The sequence below is a fragment of the Schistocerca nitens genome, chromosome 2 (assembly GCF_023898315.1).
Source record: "Schistocerca nitens isolate TAMUIC-IGC-003100 chromosome 2, iqSchNite1.1, whole genome shotgun sequence".
Classification (NCBI taxonomy): domain Eukaryota; kingdom Metazoa; phylum Arthropoda; class Insecta; order Orthoptera; family Acrididae; genus Schistocerca; species Schistocerca nitens.
Genome location: NC_064615.1, coordinates 711,852,858 through 711,873,218, shown reverse-complemented (window position 1 = coordinate 711,873,218; position 20,361 = coordinate 711,852,858). Strand labels below are relative to the sequence as shown.

Below are 20,361 nucleotides of genomic sequence, written 5' to 3'. Positions count from 1 at the left end.
AACAGTCTTCCTACCCACACTCCATATTGAATAGTAGGAAGAAGCCATAACAACTGATACAATGATAAGTATCCTCTGCCTTCCACTTCACAGCAGTTTATATAGCATGGATGTTTATGTCAAGTCTGTAAAGTTATTACGGACACATTATTATTATTAATAATAATATTAAGTCAAGTATTTCTTGGATCTTTGAGAATGGGTGATTGATTTATTGCAAAATTATTGGAAATTTCAGTCCTCATAAACTTTAATTAAAATATTTTTAAAAACGCTTAAATATATTCCATGATAATCTCAATTATGCCTTTTTCTAATCTGTTTAATTCTAACAAACAATAACAGTTACAATATATATTCACAACACATTCCATACTATACATTTTTGTCGCAATGGTTTAACAAAATTAAAACCACAAGACACAAAAAAAAAATCTGGACATTGTCTCTGAGATATTGTGTTGGCTTGTACAACAATATTACTTTATATTCCTCACTCTGTGGCACAAATATCTAACCCTTTACTCTGAAGTAGGGAGTTACAGTACACCACAGATATTATTTACACTGAATTCAGCCGGCTGAATTAATTTAGGTAGTCCATCTCTGGATCAATACCAAACTGCTTGTCCAGCACACTTCCTTCAATAAAAAATTTATTTTTACACCATGATTTAATTGCAAACAAATTGTCCGTCCACCTGTTAGCTGCATCCTTTGCTACCTGAAATGACAAAGTAATTAATACAGTAAGATGCTAATGTCATAAGTGAGAATCTGCGCACGCACGCCCAACACACACACACACACACACACACACACACACACACACAGACACACACACACACACCAGTGTGTTACTTTACACAGTTTTAGTAGTGTACATTGCTTTAGCGCACAAAATTTCTCCATGGAATAAAAAAAAAATTCGAAATATAAAACAGTAAATAACTGTAACAGTATCTTCATAATACAGTCCAGTACAAAACAAAAATTTGGGCACTGGAAAATCTAGAAAAGATGGAATAAGAGAACATTTAAATGTGGTTGCCAAAGGGTGTTAAACAGGGACAAGGAGATTACAAACATGCAAAGAAAAAAAACTCTTTGGAGAATTCTTCAAAGAACTAGAGACACTTTCGTTCAATATGTAAGGGAAGGGTGATTATAGGTTTAACGTACCATCAACAGAGAGGTCATTAGAGATGGAGCAGATGCTAGAACTGGGAAGGCAATTAGCTGTGTTCTTTTCATAGGGACTATTTCAGCATCTGTCATTTAGGGAAGGGGAAGCCTAAATGTAGATAGCTCACTAGGGAACTGAACTACACTTCTTCAGCACACAAGTCCAGCACCTTAATCACAAAGATACGCAGATATGTGGCCAGCACAAGCTAATATGACACAGTGGAAAGAACCACAGATGAGGAATGATGTAAAGTTGAATTGTAGCAGAGACCTATTACACTTTGTTGTAACACAATTGTATTTTAGTGGTAAGCACCAGTAAGCAACTGATGTCCACATCTACATCACTACACTGCAATTCACACTCAAGTGCCCGGCAGAGGTTCTTCGAACCACCTTCCGACTATTTCTCTACTATTCCAGTTTCTAACAGCAAGTGGGAAAAATGAACACTTAAATCTTTCTATATGAGCTCTGACTGCTCTTAGTTTATTATGATGACCATTTGTTTCTATGTATGTAGATGAAAGTAAAATATTTTCATGTTCAGAGTAGAAAGCTGATGATTGAAATTTCATGAAAAGATCTCACCAAAATGAAAAATACCTTTATTTTAATGATTGACACTCCAACTCACTCATCATATCCATTACATTCTCTCCCCTATTTTGCAATAATACAAAATTAGCTGCCCTTCTTTGGACTTTTTCTGTAGCCTCCATCAACCCTATCTGGTAAGGATCCTATATTGCACAGGATGAACAAGTGTAGTGTAGACAGTCTCTTTAATACACCTGTTGCATCTTCTAAGTATTCTGCCAATAAAAAAAGTCTAGTTTGCCTTTCCCACATTATCTATGTGATCGTTCCAATTTAAGTTGTTCATAAGTGTAATTCCCATGCATTTAATTGAATTGACAGCCTTTAAATATGTGTGGTTTATTGTGTAACTGAAATTTAACAAATTATTTATGTGGGCGACCTCATACTTTTACTTCTTTCTTCTACTTTGCCCGCCATGGTTAATGAAGGCTGCAGAAATGGTTGAGTATGGTCTAGATCCTTTCCTACCTACTTAAGATTCTTTAAGTACTTAATTTGTAATAATCATTATAAATTAAACTTGATATTTACTGAACTGTATGTCTTTTTATTTTGTTAAATTTTGATGAGAAAATGAAGTCAACTTTACTCACTTAACCAAGTGCAAAGTTTTCCAATTGGTACCTTAGTACCTAGGTATTTTGTATCAATAAGAACCCCCCCCCCCCCCCCCCCATGAACCATGGACCTTGCCGTTGGTGGGGAGGCTTGCGTGCCTCAGCGATACAGATGGCCGTACCGTAGGTGCAACCACAACGGAGGGGTATCTGTTGAGAGGCCAGACAAACATGCGGTTCCTGAAGAGGGGCAGCAGCCTTTTCAGTAGTTGCAGGGGCAACAGTCTGGATGATTGACTGATCTGGCCTAGTTATCATTAACCAAAACGGCCTTGCTGTGCTGGTACTGCGAACGGCTGAAAGCAAGGGGAAACTACAGCCGTAATTTTTCCCGAGGACATGCAGCTTTACTGTATGATTAAATAATGATGGCGTCCTCTTGGGTAAAATATTCCGTTGGTAAAATAGTCCCCCATTCGGATCTCCGGGCGGGGACTACTCAAAAGGACGTCGTTATCAGGAGAAAGAAAACTGGCGTTCTACGGATCGGAGCGTGGAATGTTAGATCCCTTAATCGGGCAGGTAGGTTAGGAAATTTAAAAAGGGAAATGGATAGGTTAAAGTTAGATAAAGTGGGAATTAGTGAAGTTCGGTGGCAGGAGGAACAAGACTTTTGGTCAGGTGATTACAGGGTTATAAATACAAAATCAAATAGGGGTAATGCAAGAGTAGGTTTAATAATGAATAAAAAAATAGGAGTGCGGGTAAGCTACTACAAACAGCATAGTGAACGCATTATTGTGGCCAAGATAGACACAAAGCCCATGCCTACTACAGTCGTACAAGTTTATATGCCAACTAGCTCTGCAGATGATGAAGAAATAGATGAAGTGTATGACGAGATAAAAGAAATTATTCAGGTAGTGAAGGGAGACGAAAATTTAATAGTCATGGGTGACTGGAATTCGTCAGTAGGAAAAGGGAGAGAAGGAAACATAGTAGGTGAATATGGATTGGGGGGAAGAAATGAAAGAGGAAGCCGCCTGGTAGAATTTTGCACAGAGCATAACTTAATCATAGCTAACACTTGGTTCAAGAATCATAAAAGAAGGTTGTATACCAGGAAGAATCCTGGAGATACTAAAAGGTATCAGATAGATTATATAATGGTAAGACAGAGATTTAGGAACCAGGTTTTAAATTGTAAGACATTTCCAGGGGCAGATGTGGATTCTGACCACAATCTATTGGTTATGAACTGCAGATTGAAACTGAAGAAACTGCAAAAAGGTGGGAATTTAAGGAGATGGGACCTGGATAAACTGAAAGAACCAGAGGTTGTAGAGAGTTTGAGGGAGAGCATAAGGGAACAATTGACAGGAATGGGGGAAAGAAATACAGTAGAAGAAGAATGGGTAGCTCTGAGGGATGAAGTAGTGAAGGCAGCAGACGATCAAGTAGGTAAAAAGACGAGGGCTAATAGAAATCCTTGGGTAACAGAAGAAATATTGAATTTAATTGATGAAAGGAGAAAATATAAAAATGCAGTAAATGAAGCAGGCAAAAAGGAATACAAACGTCTCAAAAATGAGATCGACAGGAAGTGAAAAATGGCTAAGCAGGGATGGCTAGAGGACAAATGTAAGGATGTAGAGGCTTGTCTCACTGGGGGTAAGATAGATACTGCCTACAGGAAAATTAAAGAGACCTTTGGAGAGAAGAGAACCACTTGTATGAATATCAAGAGCGTTGATGGAAACCCAGTTCTAAGCAAAGAAGGGAAAGCAGAAAGGTGGAAGGAGTATATAGAGGTTCTATACAAGGGCGATGTACTTGAGGACAATATTATGGAAATGGAAGAGGATGTAGATGAAGATGAAATAGGAGATACGATACTGCGTGAAGCGTTTGACAGAGCACTGAAAGACCTGAGTCGAAACAAGGCCCCGGGAATAGACAACATTCCATTAGAACTACTGATGGCCTTGGGAGAGCCAGTCATGACAAAACTCTGCCATCTGGTGAGCAAGATGTATGAGACAGGCGAAATACCCTCAGACTTCAAGAAGAATATAATAATTCCAATCCCAAAGAAAGCAGGTGTTGACAGATGTGAAAATTACTGAACTATCAGTTTAATAAGTCACAACTGCAAAATACTAACGCGAATTCTTTACAGACGAATGGAAAAACTGGTAGAAGCGGACCTTGGGGAAGATCAGTTTGGATTCCGTAGAAATGTTGGAACACGTGAGGCAATACTAACCTTACGACTTATCTTAGACGAAAGATTAAGAAAAGGCAAACCTATGTTTCTAGCATTTATAGACTTAGAGAAAGCTTTTGACAATGTTAACTGGAATACTCTCTTTCAAATTCTGAAGGTAGCAGGGGTAAAATACAGGGAGCGAAAGGCTATTTACAATTTGTACAGAAACCAGATGGCAGTTATAAGAGTCGAGGGGCATGAAAGGGAAGCAGTGGTTGGGAAAGGAGTGAGACAGGGTTGTAGCCTGTCCCCGGTGTTATTCAATCTGTATATTGAGCAAGCAGTAAAGGAAACAAAAGAAAAATTCGGAGTAGGTATTAAAATTCATGGAGAAGAAGTAAAAACTTTGAGGTTCGCCGATGACATTGTAATTCTGTCAGAGACAGCAAAGGACTTGGAAGAGCAGTTGAACGGAATGAACAGTGTCTTGAAAGGAGGATATAAGATGAACATCAACAAAAGCAAAACGAGGATAATGGAATGTAGGCAAATTAAATCAGGTGATGCTGAGGGAATTAGATTAGGAAATGAGACACTTAAAGTAGTAAAGGACTTTTGCTATTTAGGGAGCAAAATAACTGATGATGGTCGAAGTAGAGAGGATATAAAATGTAGACTGGCAATGGCAAGGAAATCGTTTCTGAAGAAGAGAAATTTGTTAACATCGAGTATAGATTTAAGTGTCAGGAAGTCGTTTCTGAAAGTATTTGTATGGAGTGTAGCCATGTATGGAAGTGAAACATGGACGATAACTAGTTTGGACAAGAAGAGAATAGAAGCTTTCGAAATGTGGTGCTACAGAAGAATGCTGAAGATAAGGTGGGTAGATCACGTAACTAATGAGGAGGTATTGAATAGGATTGGGGAGAAGAGAAGTTTGTGGCAGAACTTGACTAGAAGAAGGGATCGGTTGGTAGGACATGTTTTGAGGCATCAAGGGATCACAAATTTAGCATTGGAGGGCAGCGTGGGGGGTAAAAATCGTAGAGGGAGACCAAGAGATCAATACACTAAGCAGATTCAGAAGGATGTAGGTTGCAGTAGGTACTGGGAGATGAAGAAGCTTGCACAGGATAGAGTAGCATGGAGAGCTGCATCAAACCAGTCTCAGGACTGAAGACCACAACAACAACAACAGGAAAAAACTAAAGCTAGGCCCCCTTATTCATAATAGTCTCCTAACTTAAAGTGTTGCTAATTCTCACTCTGTCTTCTTCTATTGACCTAAGTCGGAATGAAAAATAACGCACTGTAGCAGCTGTTTTAAGTTAGCAGACCGTTATGAATAAGGTGGTTGATCTTAAAAGTAAGTAATTTAGTAATTTGGCCATGGGGGTCTGAGGTAACAATTCATTTTGGAAAAGGGATACCTTGTCCAAAATAGTTTGGGGATCCCTGGTCTAGATAGACCTGGGTGGATGGAACGGAGATGGGAGAAGTGACTATCAGTGAGAGTGCAGTAAATGCGACTGCAGACAGTAAGAGATGGAGATCCCTTGTGTCCTTCATACTGTGTGGTTATTGAGGACTGGTTTGCATGAACAACATATACAGGGTGTTTCAATACTTTGACCAACTTTGAGAAACATGCAGGCCATGGATCTTGTCCTCTATCTAACCATCTGTCATGGTAGATACCAGCTGGTGCCTCTTAAACACCGAGACTGAGATGTGCTGGAGCTCCATCATGCATAAATCATGTGTTTCTTATTATTTGCAGGGCATGTCTTCTAGTAGGTCTTGGAGGGTGTTCTGAATAAAGTCCCTGTAGGCAGCACTAGTAAGACCTGCTGGGAGACATATGGCCCTACCAGTATCCTCCATGCTACTCTTGGAAATGTGCCACAATGTCAAGGCCATTTGGATTGTGCTGATACCTGGCTCTTCTTAGGCACCCTGTAGAATGTGCTCTTCCATACGGGCAATACACAGTCTTACTCAGTCAATAGTCTGTAGCTCTATGGATCCCGTATCAACAACACAATGATGCACAGCATCAAAGATTGGATGACCTGGCTGTCTTGACTCTGGAAATGCTGCCAGATACAGCCATGCAATGTCATGTGCATTACCATTTGGGGTAGCCGTAGATAGAAATCATGCCCGCCTGTTCACGAAATGAGTGTTCCATCACGCTTGAACGGAGCACTTTCAGTTAATTCACCGCCTACAGTATGTGCACACAATAGAAATGTGGAAGACATAGGAAGGATGAATGTAAGAAAGTCTCCCTGGCAACCCACTGCCATCCAGGAACAATGAGTCAAACAGGTGCTAGATGAGTGAAGTTGTTGGGATGTACCTGGAGAGCTGTTAACATCATTAATTAATTACTCAAAAATGAAATATTTTTGGATGTATGTTTGTATGAACTTTTCTTATTTTGGTGTTGGGAATCTGTCCCCAAAGTGTGATGTATTTTTGAAACATCATGTATATGGGTCATTGAAGGTTGAATGAAACTTTAATCTGAGGGATCAAATAAAAAAAGCTACACTAATAAAACTATGTCAGATTTTCAAAGCATTCCCCTGCTCCATCCAGTGTTGTGGAAATTCCAGGTCTCACTTGCTTTGACAACCAACGCTAGGCATCACAATATTGTGCTTATACGCCTCACATTTATCACCTCTCAGATACTGTACGAGGAATGAATAAGTAAAATTCTTCAGTTACGCATGAGATCTGAACGCTGGGGAGGGGACGAAAGGTTCCCAATGCAAGTCTTAATTTTGTTTCGGTACTATGAGCTGAATTAGGTTTTGGACGTCACTGTGAAGAATAGTACATTAGCAAACAACATACCAATTATTTTCTTTGGGGGCAACATTTTAACCAGCACCCTTAAGTGACTTAGAATAATATTGTACATTTATATGACTCCTTGCTTGAAACGTTCAATATGTGTCACTTTTTCATGCTCCAAACATACTGCAAACTAACAGCTGTGATCTTCTCTTCTTAACTCTTGGGAAACCTTCATGGTAGCACTCTGAACTCTTTCATTTGGTCTCAGGTGACTCACTGCAGAAAAGCATCACTTCCATCTTAAAACTGATGCTGAGGGTATCTGTAAATGGCCTTGTGTGTATCAACTGTCTATGCAAAAGAATGCAAGAATGAATTATTGGGTGTACTGTTTATTCACTGGCATTACAGCCATTTCACAAATGAGCCATACAGATCAACTGTCATCAACTTTTGATTTAACCAAACAGTTCATGGAATTCATACACTGACATCCTTGCCAAAATTTCTTCACCATACTGGGCTGCCAATCTTCTCCACATTTCAGATGATTTCCTGTTCTAGTTTGCATGAAATTTTACCATGTGGAAACAGAAACTCAAGTCAAGGGCAACTGAAAATGAGAGTCTCATGAAGGGCCAAGATTCATCTCCGAGCAGTTGTGGCACACTTCATATATTTTTAACTCTCCTGTGCCGCCCCCCCCCCCCCCCTTTTAAATCATCATCCACGAACCTCATGTACTTTTTTGTTTATATGTACAAAAAAAATTCTACTTTTTCTTGAACCTCGTGTACTTTTTTGACTGCGTAGACTACAAAATTCTACTTGGCAAACTGAAATACAGTGTGGGATAAATAAAACTGGTCCTGACAATATTTACAATAAGACTAATGTGAGATTGACCCTTGTTAAGGAACATCACAGAAGATGCTGGAAAGGGTCACTGCTGATGTTGATGCAGCACTGTGCTCAATTTACCAAATGGTGAGACATGCAACGCCAACACAAAACACTTGTCCACAACACCTGACAAATGCAGAACACTTCAACACCAAAAAATACCTTTTCATAATGAGAGCTGACAAACATAGGTGCGGCTAATGTGCAACAGCATGTGGTACTGTTTATCCATGGCATGGAACAGTGGAAATTTCTGAACCAAACCACTGGCAGTGTGGTAAGGGAAGTTGGCTTGCCATTGGTGTTACCTGCCCCATGGCATCTCTCTGGTGAGTCAAATGTCAAAGAATTCCCCTTCCAGTGCTCAATATCTTTGCAGTCAGTGAACGTGTTCTAGGACAACATGTTTATTTTGAATCTCATGTTTGGACATGCACAGCAGCTCTGCCTGAGGCAAAAGTCACTAGAATCCACTAGATTAAAACCAAATGGATACTCGTTGGAAATACAGACAGTCATGGAAAAAGTGTCATGATGATCTCTCCACTGGCGAAAGATTCCAGATTAGTCCCCCATTCAGATCTCCAGGAAGTGACTGAAAAGGAGGATGTGACCATGAGAAAAAGCTAGAATAATCTAAAGAGTAACATCCTACAAGTCGGAGTGTGGAATGTTGAAACTCTGAATACCGCAGAGAAGCTAGAAAATCTGTAATGGAAAATGCAAATGCTCAATATAACAGTGAAGTTACATGGGAACAAATTTAAGGATCTCTGGTAATATCAACGGCATCAGAAAATGTTACAATGGGAGTAAGATTCATTGTGTACTGGAAGGTAGGACGAAGAATGAGTTACTGCAAATAGTTCAGTCCACAATTATTCTCATCAGAATTGACAGCAATCCAATGTCAACAATAATAATTCAGGTTTACATGTCACATCCATAACTAGAAGATGAAGAGAGCGAGAGTGTGAGAGGGCACTGAAACGCTAATTGAATGTGTAAAGGGAGAAGGCAGAATAATCATGGTAGACTGCAATGTTATAGTAGGGAAAGAGCGAGTTAAAGGAAAATACAGGATTGGTAATATGAATGAGAGAGGGAGAAGACTCCTTCTGCAATAAATTTCAGTGAGTAACAGTAATTACACTGTTCAGAACTCGTGAAGATATATATTCGGACACGGCCTTGTGACATGGGATGATACCAGTTGGGTTACATCATGGTGAAACAGATTCCAAAATCAGATATTGGATTTTAAGCCACAATCTGAGGTAGATTTAAACTCGGATCGCGATTTAGTAATAATATCGATGCACTGGGTAATGGTGATGTGTATCTGAAGTTCTCCGAGGCTGGAGGCACTGCAATAATGAATACAGTAGTAGACAGTTCAGCTGAACAGGAATGGACATCCCTGAAAAGGACACGCACAGATAATGGACAGACAAATAAATGAACAAGGAAAATCATTTCGAAGAAACCTTGTGGAACAGAAGAAACAGTTCAATTTATCGATGAAAGAAGAAAATTAAAAATCTATGGAAAAGAATGATGTACAGGAACATAAACCAATTGGGAATAAAATCAGGAAAGCTAAAGTGAAGTGGCTGAAGAAAAAATGTGAAGAAATTGAATAGGAAATGGTCACCAGAAGGACGGTTTCTGAAAATGGAAAAACCAGAACAGCTTTTGGTGAAATTAAAAGCAAAACCATCAATCTTAAGAACTCAAAAGGGACTTGACTGTTAAATGCAGAGGAGATGGCAAGTAATTGGAAAGAGTACACTGACAGCCTCTATGAGGATGTACTATTGTCACCTTGAATGATAAGACGAAGAAATGGATGTTGATTTGGAAGACACACTGAGGCATTAAGCCACCATTCTTCCTATGCTCCATATGCGAATGGAACCCGAATTTGGCTGCTCTCTTCCCAGTGGCAATCTTCTATCATGCCTTTAAATAGCACATGTTGTCGATACATCTGCAGTGTGGCCATGTGGAATAGAAATACTACATATGTCTTTCCAGCATTTCCACCAGAAAAAGTCAAAGAAATGTTGGGACACAGCATCCAGTGCAAATCAACTCACACAGTTATACTTCTAGGCTTTTAGCTTGTCATTTCTCTGCACAATTCAGTAGTGTCTTACATCCCATGGCCCATAGAGCACATATGATCGCACATCCCAACAGCCTACCAAGTGAGCTGCAACAGCTAAGAAAGATGTTCCAACAGAACATTATTCTGATAAACAAATGTAATGTACTGATCAAAGCAAGTTCAATGTAGGGGTGTAAACGATTATGTGGAGATACCCACTGCAATGGTCGCCTTGTCATAGTAAGGTGGCATGTCTTCAAGAAACATAAGGATCCTCAAGAGGCACAAAGTCCTGGCAGGAGGGTACTATGAATGCCGCTTTTGTCCAACTGTGAGTGCTTCTCCATGCATGCGTATTTCTTGCTCATGGCACCAATAAATTTTAATGCTGCCACACGAGTATCATCAGTCACGTTCTGCTGCAGTGATGACAGCAATTATCACCTGCCCAACTGACAATGCCAAGGAGTATATTTGCATTACACGTCTGTTTTTATTATTTGGAATTTCAGCCACAGTTTAGTCTCTTGCCACAGCAATTTATTTACCCTGGTGTCAATTAGTTCATTATCTGTAATCCCATAGTGAGATTTCACCAAGATTCGTCTTCTTCTCCTATCAATCGTAGCATCAAAAGGATGTGCCATTTGTTACTACTAAAGCTTTTCAGAATTGTTAGAGCAGATAGTATGTCACTGAATCTAACAACGAACCAGTTGTCACCAGTGAGCAGAAATTTAATGCATGTAGTATGGCTACAAGTTTCACACCTTTGTTCTTACCAACAATGAAAACTTGGAATATAGAATACACTTCTCATAATTAATGATTTTGGAACCATCAGTGTAGTTATGGACTGCATCAAGATGCTGAATGGCCACTCACAATGTTTACAATTTGCTCATCTGGATAGTACTCCAGCATGTGAAGCAGATATTAAAATCCCTCACTAAAAGCAGTAGATGGCTAATTGGTGGATTAGATTTGTGCTATTTGCACTTGGTTAAGGTTGCTGGTGAACAGCCAGTATGTTAAGGTTGGATTTTGGTGGAATGGAGAGAGACCGCTGAAGCTAAGGTTTGTATGTCCGAATTATTGCAGTTTATTTCATTATTTTGTAAGATACTCTTTCAAGAATACAGTTATCCTTCCACAAAAGTTGTTCCTGTCACTTCCACACTGAAAAATGGTGTGTTTTCACATAATAGGAAAGACTCATCTTACAGAACTTATATGATCTAGCACTGTACAATTGTCTTAAATTAACATAAGACAAATTTCTGTCTCTCTTGTGTTGTTCAACTTGTCAGTGTCAAGGAGATTATTTTGGTGACATCACTAAATCAGTGGAACAAACTAAAAAACTTTCAAGTCAAAGAATTACCCGTTTTCACAACTCTTTTGAACTACAACAAAATTCTGAAACTGACTGACCAAGTTTCATCCAGCTTCCAGCGTATTTAAGATAAAGTGAGGCTCATATTTCTTTTGTAGTGTGTTTAAGAAGGGTTTCCCACGGAAAATTTTTTTTGAGAAAAAGATTTTGTAGAACAGAGCCGAGATGGTCTGCATATTTACCGGCAAACTATCATTTGTCATGACACATTTCTGTTTGAATTTATTGATGTAATTCTATTCTTTATCAGTGCTCTTCTTCTATTTTAACAGAATGCAAAATATGGCCAGATTACTTATCTAGCATAGCAGTAATTAATTATATACACAGACTTTTGTGTGAATCTATCTACTATTGAAATCAGTATCAATATCTCTACAGCAGTTCCTCAGATTAGCTTTCACACAACGACAGAAAAATGCAATGGGACTTTAAATTTGTAACATGTATAGATGTGTTTAATCAACATAGCAAAATGTCAGATAATTATTCCTACAAATTACATGCATTTAATTACTGCTTTTCTCAAATATATTGTAAGAAATTTTAAAGGCACCGTTGAAAGCAATATTTCAATATATGGCACCATTATCTTGAAACTAGTATAAAAGAACAACTTTATCAATTGAACTGGGCATGGACAAAAATATCGATACACCACGAGAAATGCATGCTAGAACATAAATGCAGATTCTAGCCAACCCTGCAGGTTTGCACAGTTGTATTTGACCACTAATGGCACCTGTGCAATGTCTTCAAAGTGTTGCAAGTCCAGTCGTGATCAAAACAGTGTTCTGGGTAGTTGTGAGTGCATTATTTTGAAGCTATATTGTTGGTGTTTGTTTGGCACCTTCCATAACCAAGTTAGCCGAAGTGTTTTGTTTTACAAGGCACTATATTGGAAGAGTTACACAACATACAGGGAAAGCAGAAAAACATCATCTGCTAAGTCACTACATGGGCCAAAGTGTGTATCAAGAGATTGTGACAGGCGGCCAATGAAGAGAACTGTGATGAAAAGTAGGAAGACGGAAGTTGCAAAAGTCACTGCAGAACTGCATGTCAAACTCATGAACCCTATGAGCAGCAAAGCGACATGAAGGGAGCGCCAAAAACTGGTAATTGCAGCACAAGCAAAACCACACGCCAGTGATGCAAATTCTCGTAACAGGAAAACATGGTGCTGAAGCCATAAAATCTGGACCATGGAGGAATGGATGAAAGTAATTTGGTCAGATGAGTCTTGTTGCATGCCACTTCCAACTTCTGGCAGAGTTTACATCCCAAAAGTGAAACATGGTAGTGGATAGGTGATAATTGGGGCTGCCATATTGGGGTATTCCATGGCTCCATGGTTACTCTGCCAAGGATTATGCAACAATTTTTGCTCATCAGGTCCATCCCATGATACGTTTGTTCCCCAATGGTGATGCTGTGTTTCAAGAAACAGGCCCCCTATTCACACAGTTTGCATCATGCACAACTGGTTTTCTGAGCCTGAGGATGACTTGTCACAACTCCTCTGGCCACCACAGTCACCAGATCTCCATATTATTGAGGCTTTGTGGTCCACTTTGGATGGAAGAGTGCATAATCGCTATCCACCACCATCATCGTTCCTAAACTTTCGATAGTTTTATGGGAAGAATAGTACAAGGTTCCCTCGAAAACCACACAAGACCCATATTCATCCATTCTGAGACAACTGGAAGCTGTTTGCAATGCCAACAATTTTCCTACACTATATAAGGCATAGTAATGTGTTGCGTTTTTGGTGTTTCCATATTTTTGTCCACACCTTGTATCTTTTTTTTTACCTGTATTTGTTGTTTCATTTGTTCTAAAACCTCTGGATCAGAATCCTTATACTTCTGTATTTCATCTTTAAGTCGAGCCTCTTCTGTTTTAAGAGAGGCTATATTTTCCAGAATTGTGGTTCTTTCATCTGATTCTTCTCTACCAAGGTTTGCAGTTTCAACATTTTCTTTCACCTTCTTAAGTTTCTTGTTTGTTTCCTCAAGCTTATTGCTCAAGTCTGTCAATTTCCGTTTCCTTGAATGTTTTGCTTTACTGAAAAGGAATAAGAAACATTTGTTAATCATAATGTCCACTTACTGAAATCAGCAATACGAATAAGAAATAGGTATTTCTCAAATTTTACCTGGGATATGCCCAAAAGTAGATTGATGTGCCAATTTTATCTGTGTCAACTAAACCATCATCTACTAAACTCTGAACAACATCCTTGACTGATTGAGCAATGACACCTTTCTCTTTGGGTGCAATTTTTTCCAATTCCTGGTGACAGAAAACGTTACATCAAATTCACTATATACACTATACACAAATCAGAACTTTTTGTAGGATCTCTCACAGGAACTAAGCAGTGTACCTTTAACTGAAAAAATTCTTTCTTCTCATAAAATATTTGCAGTACCCGCACTCGCTTCTCCTCAGCACTTACTCCTTTACGCTTTGACATGGTTTTGGTAGAAGAGTGTGTTTAGGACTATTGCCAAATTCACTAGGCACACATACTTTTTAAGCACTCCACTGGAAAAAAAGGATGATTATTTCAACACGAAAATAAAGCTAATGACTACTTAAAGAGTGGACCAGTTTATTGACTTATCTAACTAGTATGACAATAGGTCTGCACCTGACTATTTCCTACAAATTGTGGAACTGGTACTTACTTGTCTGACTAGCTTCTCTAGCTGATGTAATAACATCACTTTCACCTAATAAGTGGCGTTGCTGCATCTGAATTATATGCAATTCATATAAAATCTGTGCGTTTTCCAGATTCAATAATTTGGACGCTCAGAATGAGTATTTTTTTCACAAGCGGTGTTGTTACTGACAACTATCCAAGCATGTACCATGAACTGCCTCACACATTAAATTTTCCATTACCTGCAACTTCTTTCTCGATGTTGAAATGATTATATTGAGTCACCCACTGTCGGCAGAAAGGAAGTCATACTGAACTTTCATCTTATCTTTCTGTATTATGGTTTTAATAATGAAGGTGTAAATAAGGCCCCATTTCCTACTAGAGATTGAAAACTAAACGTAAACACACCCTGGCTACCTAGGCCATTAATAATTAATCTAGTACACAGATTCAATCCAGATCTGACTCAATATTTGTCGCAAAAGCTATCTATAACTATACACATGCACGACAGACTCTAGATTTCACATATCTCTGTGAGAGAGCACTGCGCATGTTTTTATTTATAGAAATATAACCATACTTACACAACATAATGTCAGCTTCCTCTTGTTGTATAATACAAACAGAAATAGAACAGACCAAACTTTCTCCATTTCTATCATTTTTAAAAATGTAGGCCTAAATTGTGGCGACAGAATGATCTCTAGCATAGCCTGAGGACTTGGTTAGATTGAAAGGTGACAGTCTGATTCTGAGTTGGTGAAGCAGTATTAGATAAAAATGTATATGGAATGGGCATGTATTTCACTGCAAACTTTTCACTCTTTCTTCTTCTCCAACAATCTTTGTGTTCTGATGTACCATGAATCTTTCTTGATTATTAGGTGGTACCTTCTATCCTTTCATCTTTTGTCAATTTTCAGTTCCTTCTGAAGCACCACTGTGCAGTTTGTTCTCACTGAATGTCTCAGCCTGTTTCTTTTCTTACTCCTGGCTATTCTTATTAACTGCGTATCTTCATTTACACTTTTTAGTAGCTCCACAGTCCTCATTTTGCACCGCCAGTTGACACCTTCTATATTCAAGACACAAAAGTGTAGTAAGCACTGCTTTTTCCAGTTTCACACTATGATTGAGCACCACATAAGACAACATTCTATACACAACACACTGCAATTTTTTTCCACCAGAAACTTCGTTTTTCCTATAGGCCTACAGGTTTCTTTCACTACTGTCTGCAACTCATTTACGGATTTTGTAGTCATCGATAGAATACATCCAAACTGTACCAAGTAACAACATTCATTCCAAGACATTTTGTTTTCGTAATGTGTATAGTATTGTATGAACGCGAAGGTTACAGATTAAGCACAATTTGATTTTCAATGTGTGGTGCCCTGATCACCAGTAAAAAGAAATATTGTGGTCATTAACCACATTTGGATTGTCATTTGGATTTATGTTGTAGAAGAATAAGAATTTGAAAAGCATACATAGCTACTTGTCCATGTAGAGATTTTTACAATGATCGGCAGCTCTTTCATAATACTACACTGTCAGATAATGCATAAGTTTTATCATTACTCTACTTACTTCTGTGGTTATATCAAAGCCTACCACCTCATTTGTATGGACTTGTACCTCAATTTTATTCAGTCTTGTGTTTTGGAGCCGAGTGAACATTTTCTTACAAATGGGTTTTCAGATAAGAATCTAATAGTACATATTTAGAATCTGAATCTTCCAACACCTTTTCCACTTGCTAGGCAACATTCAAGGCATTTTCGACTGTATACTAATGACCAGATTCTACAGAATAACTGGTAATTTTTCACATTCAAGATGCAACTGTTTATTTTGGGAATTGTCAATAATAATAATAATAAAGGCCTATAATAATTAATCACCTCTTCGTTTATATAGAATCATCATTTACTATCAGGCTACGCACGCATCATATGGAGGCGTTCTGTAAGTAATTAATGCAAATAGCTTGAACACGTTAGTATGTTTAAACGGATATTTTTGACTATTATTAAATACCTACTCCCGCCCGTGCACTTGCAGAAACTACTGCTACATGATTTAACAAAATAATATAAAACGAACAAAGCACTTGGTTTGCAATCAAATGAGGAAGTTCCGATACTTGCGAGACTATATAAAAATATGCAACAATTACCTTACTGATTTTATAAAGATGCATTTGCTGCGCAGTTCAAAACACAAACAGCACAATATTTAATACTTATTTTATATGCTGCTTACGCACATAAACAAATACCCAAACTTCAAGCTGACCGCTAATCAGTGCAGCCAACAGTTCCACCTGTAAGTCTTGCATTCCCCGTCTACAGACAAATTTCTCGATGCGGGAGAGGCAAGACTTCAAATACACTTCTTCTAAAACCGCAAAAATTATCGGTAGACACGTTTTTATACGTGGTACGCCACCTAGGGCAGTTCATCAACAGGCTAGAAGCGTAAGCTACTACAATAAAGAGTAAATTTTAAAGCCTTTCAGAAACTGTGTTATTTTCAGTTTTTTAAAATTGGGTTTATAGGTCCTTACATTTAACAATTTAGTCATTGCAAAGTACTGGTCTTTGTACACCAGAAAATATTATGGTTTTTTAGGTGGAATGGCCCATGCCAAGCACACATTTGTTGGCTTAAGAGGTCGATTCAAAAAAAATCCGGAACTGTGTCCACAAATTTTTTTAAAACTTACATTTTATTTTTCCTGCATGGTCTCTTTCGAAATACTCTCCTCCACAATTGATACACCGCTCACAATGCCGTATACACTTCCGGAAGCAGTCTTGGTACGCTTCTTGCTGGAACGCGCAAAGCGCTGTCTGCGAATTTTCTTTTACCTCGTCTATCGTTGCAAATCGTCGTCCTTTCAAATGGGTTTCCAACTTCGGAAATAAAATAAGTCCACAGGGGCCATCTCGGGAGAGTATGGAGGATGAGACAGCACAGTGATTTCGTTTTTTGTGCGATAGTCATACACCAACAGGGATGAATGTGCGGGTGAGTTATCGTGATCCAAGAGACATGAGTTGTCTTGTCATATTTCAGGCCGTTTCTACTCACATTTTCTCGCAGGCGTCGCAACACGTCCTGACAGTACCATCGATAAACAGTTTGTCGCTGTGGCACGAATTCATGATGAATTAATTCTTCAAAGTCAAAGAAAACTATCAGCTGGCTTTGACATTTGACCTCACCTGACGATCTTTTTCTGGTCTTTGATTTCCCGATCCATCGTGAAGATTTAACCTTGGTCTCAACATCACAGATGTAGACCCACGTCTCGTCAACAGTTATGATTCTCTTAAGGACCATCTCGTTCTCAATTGCTCGATCCAGAAGCTCTTCACAGATAGCGAAGCGAAAGTCTTTGTGGCCTTGGCACATGAGCTGTGGGACGAACCTGGCGGCAAAACGATGAATTCCGAGACGTTGTGTCAGGATTTCATGATATGATTCAAATGAAATGTTATGTTCTTCTGCAATCTCTCGGACAATCGGTCTTTGATTTGCACACACAATTTCCTTGACGTTCTTGACATGAGCGTCGTCAGTAGACGTCGAAGAGCGCCGTGAACGAGGGTCATCTTTATCTTACGGAAATAAGACGATTTGAAAAACGAGTGTAATGAAAACATACCTGCAATTTTCGTTTCAAACAAATCTTCTGCTCGTAGTGAACGAAATCTTTCTGACGGTATGAAATCGTCAGTAAATACAGTGCAAAGAAAAACGGGTAATAAAGACACGACAGGACTAAATGTGAACTCAAAAAATAAGACAAGTGGAAGTGAATCTAGATCATCTGTGTGTTCTAACGAGAGAAATGTTTCTACAAAGTGTACTATAAAACCGATGGAACGAGGGCACCTGGAGAAAACAAATATCAAGTCTGTGTATTAGGTGATAGTCATGCAAAGAGTGTGGCACAAATAATAAATGATAGGCAGTCCCAATTTATAGTAACAGGCATTGTCAAACCTGGTGCTCCCCTTAATGAAATAGTAAATAATTGTGAAAACTTAGTTAAGACTGGAACATGCTGTGTGCTAATAGGTGGAGCAAATGACATATACAAAAATGAAAGACAACTAGCGACAAGGGCACTTCGAACAACTCTAAAAAAGCTGTCAGATCTAAATTTAAAGGTTCTCGTTGTAAGTGTGCCACATAGACATGATCTAATCGAGGAATCATGTGTAAAAAAAGAAATAAAGTCGACAAATTATAAATTTAGGAAGATCTGCTATGCTTTTAAGTGTGCAACTTTTGTGGATGCAAACAGTTCAGTGAGAAATCATTTCATCAGGCATGGACAGCACAGTGACTGTTATGGAAAAAAGATGATGGGTGAAAAGATAATAGAAGAAATAAGCTGTATATCAATAGAAAAGTTCCCTAAAATCCCACTCCAAATGAGGGCAGAAGCAGAAGAAATGAAAACCTTAACAAGAGCAACATTTTCTGAAGCACTAAAAAAATCAACATCAGTTATAGTGAATATTAAAGTGTCATCAGCTGCCACAGCTATTATAAACAATGAATCAGCATCATCCACTTCAAGTAGGAAAACCAACAGAAACAAGAAACCTGTGGTACAACAGGATTTTTGGTATCCGGCTATATTGAAAACTCCAATTTAACAGTGTTAAACGAAAGGAGCAATACCATCGGTGCTCACTCCCCTGTTATAAAGATTATGACTCTAAATATGCAGTGCCTCAAAAACAAATATTGTGAACTTGAAATAGCAGTAAGTAACACCCAACCTGATGTCTTGTGTATTACTGAACATTGGTGTAAGGACCATGAAATTAGTAGTATTCATATTAATCCATTTAAACTGGCAAATCATTGCTGTTGTTGTGGACTTCAGTCCCGAGACTGGTTTGATGCAGCTCTTCATGCTACTCTATCCTGTGCAAGCTTCTTCATCTCCCAGTACCTACTGCAACCTACATCCTTCTGAATCTGCTTAGTGTATTCATCTCTTGGTCTCCCTCTACGATTTTTACCCTCCACACTGCCCTCCAATATTAAATTGGTAATCCCTTGATGCCTCAAAACATGTCCTACCAACCGATTCCTTCTTCTAGTCAAGTTGTTCCACAAACTTCTCTTCTCCCAAATCCTATTCAATACCTCCTCATTAGTTATATGATCTACCCATCTAATCTTCAGCATTCTTCTGTAGCACCACATTTCGAAAGCTTCTATTTTCTTGTCCAAACTAGTTATAGTCCACGTTTCACTTCCATACATGGCTACACTTCATACAAATACTTTCAGAAACGACTTTCTGACACTTAAATCTATCCTCGATGTAACAAATTTCTCTTCTTCAGAAACGCTTTCCTTGCCATTGCCAGTCTGCATTTTATATCCTCTCTACTTCAACCATCATCAGTTATTTTGCTCCCCAAATAGCAAAACTCCTTTACTACTTTAAGTGTCTCATTTCCTAATCTGATTCCCTCAGCATCACCCGACTTAATTCGACTACATTCCATTATCCTCGTTTTGCTTCTGTTGATGTTCATCTTAAATCCTCCTTTCAAGACACTATCCATTCCGTTCAACTGCTCTTCCAAGTCCTTTGCTGTCTCTGACAGAATTACATGTCATCGGCGAACCTCAAAGTTTTTATTTCTTCCCCATGGATTTTAATACCTAATACGAATTTTACTTTTGTTTCCTTCAATGGTTGCTCAATATACAGATTGAATAACATCGGGGATAGGCTACAACCCTGTCTCACTCCCTTCCCAACCACTGCTTCCCTTTCATGTCCCTCGACTCGTATAACTGCCACGTGGTTTCTGTACAAATTGTAAATAGCCTATCGATCCCTGTATTTTACCCCTGCCACCT

At 38.7% G+C, this 20,361-nt stretch overlaps 1 protein-coding gene across 5 annotated transcripts; it reads right to left on the bottom strand.

Moving 5' to 3' along the window:
* Positions 1-289: 289 nt before the first annotated feature.
* Positions 290-16,753, bottom strand: LOC126234579 (meiotic nuclear division protein 1 homolog). Of its 5 annotated transcripts, none has more exons than XM_049943285.1 (5): positions 16,637-16,753; positions 14,167-14,327; positions 13,936-14,072; positions 13,592-13,844; positions 290-724 (listed from the first exon to the last, which is right to left on the bottom strand). In XM_049943285.1, exons 2-5 carry the CDS (start codon positions 14,254-14,256, stop codon positions 587-589), a joined length of 618 nt encoding a protein of 205 aa, XP_049799242.1. In that variant the 5' UTR covers positions 14,257-14,327; positions 16,637-16,753; the 3' UTR covers positions 290-586. The 5 variants fall into 5 exon arrangements, with proteins under 5 accessions (XP_049799242.1, XP_049799245.1, XP_049799246.1 ...); XM_049943288.1 differs by lacking the exon at positions 16,637-16,753 and adding an exon at positions 16,502-16,522; XM_049943289.1 differs by lacking the exon at positions 16,637-16,753 and adding an exon at positions 16,498-16,515.
* Positions 16,754-20,361: the final 3,608 nt, after the last annotated feature.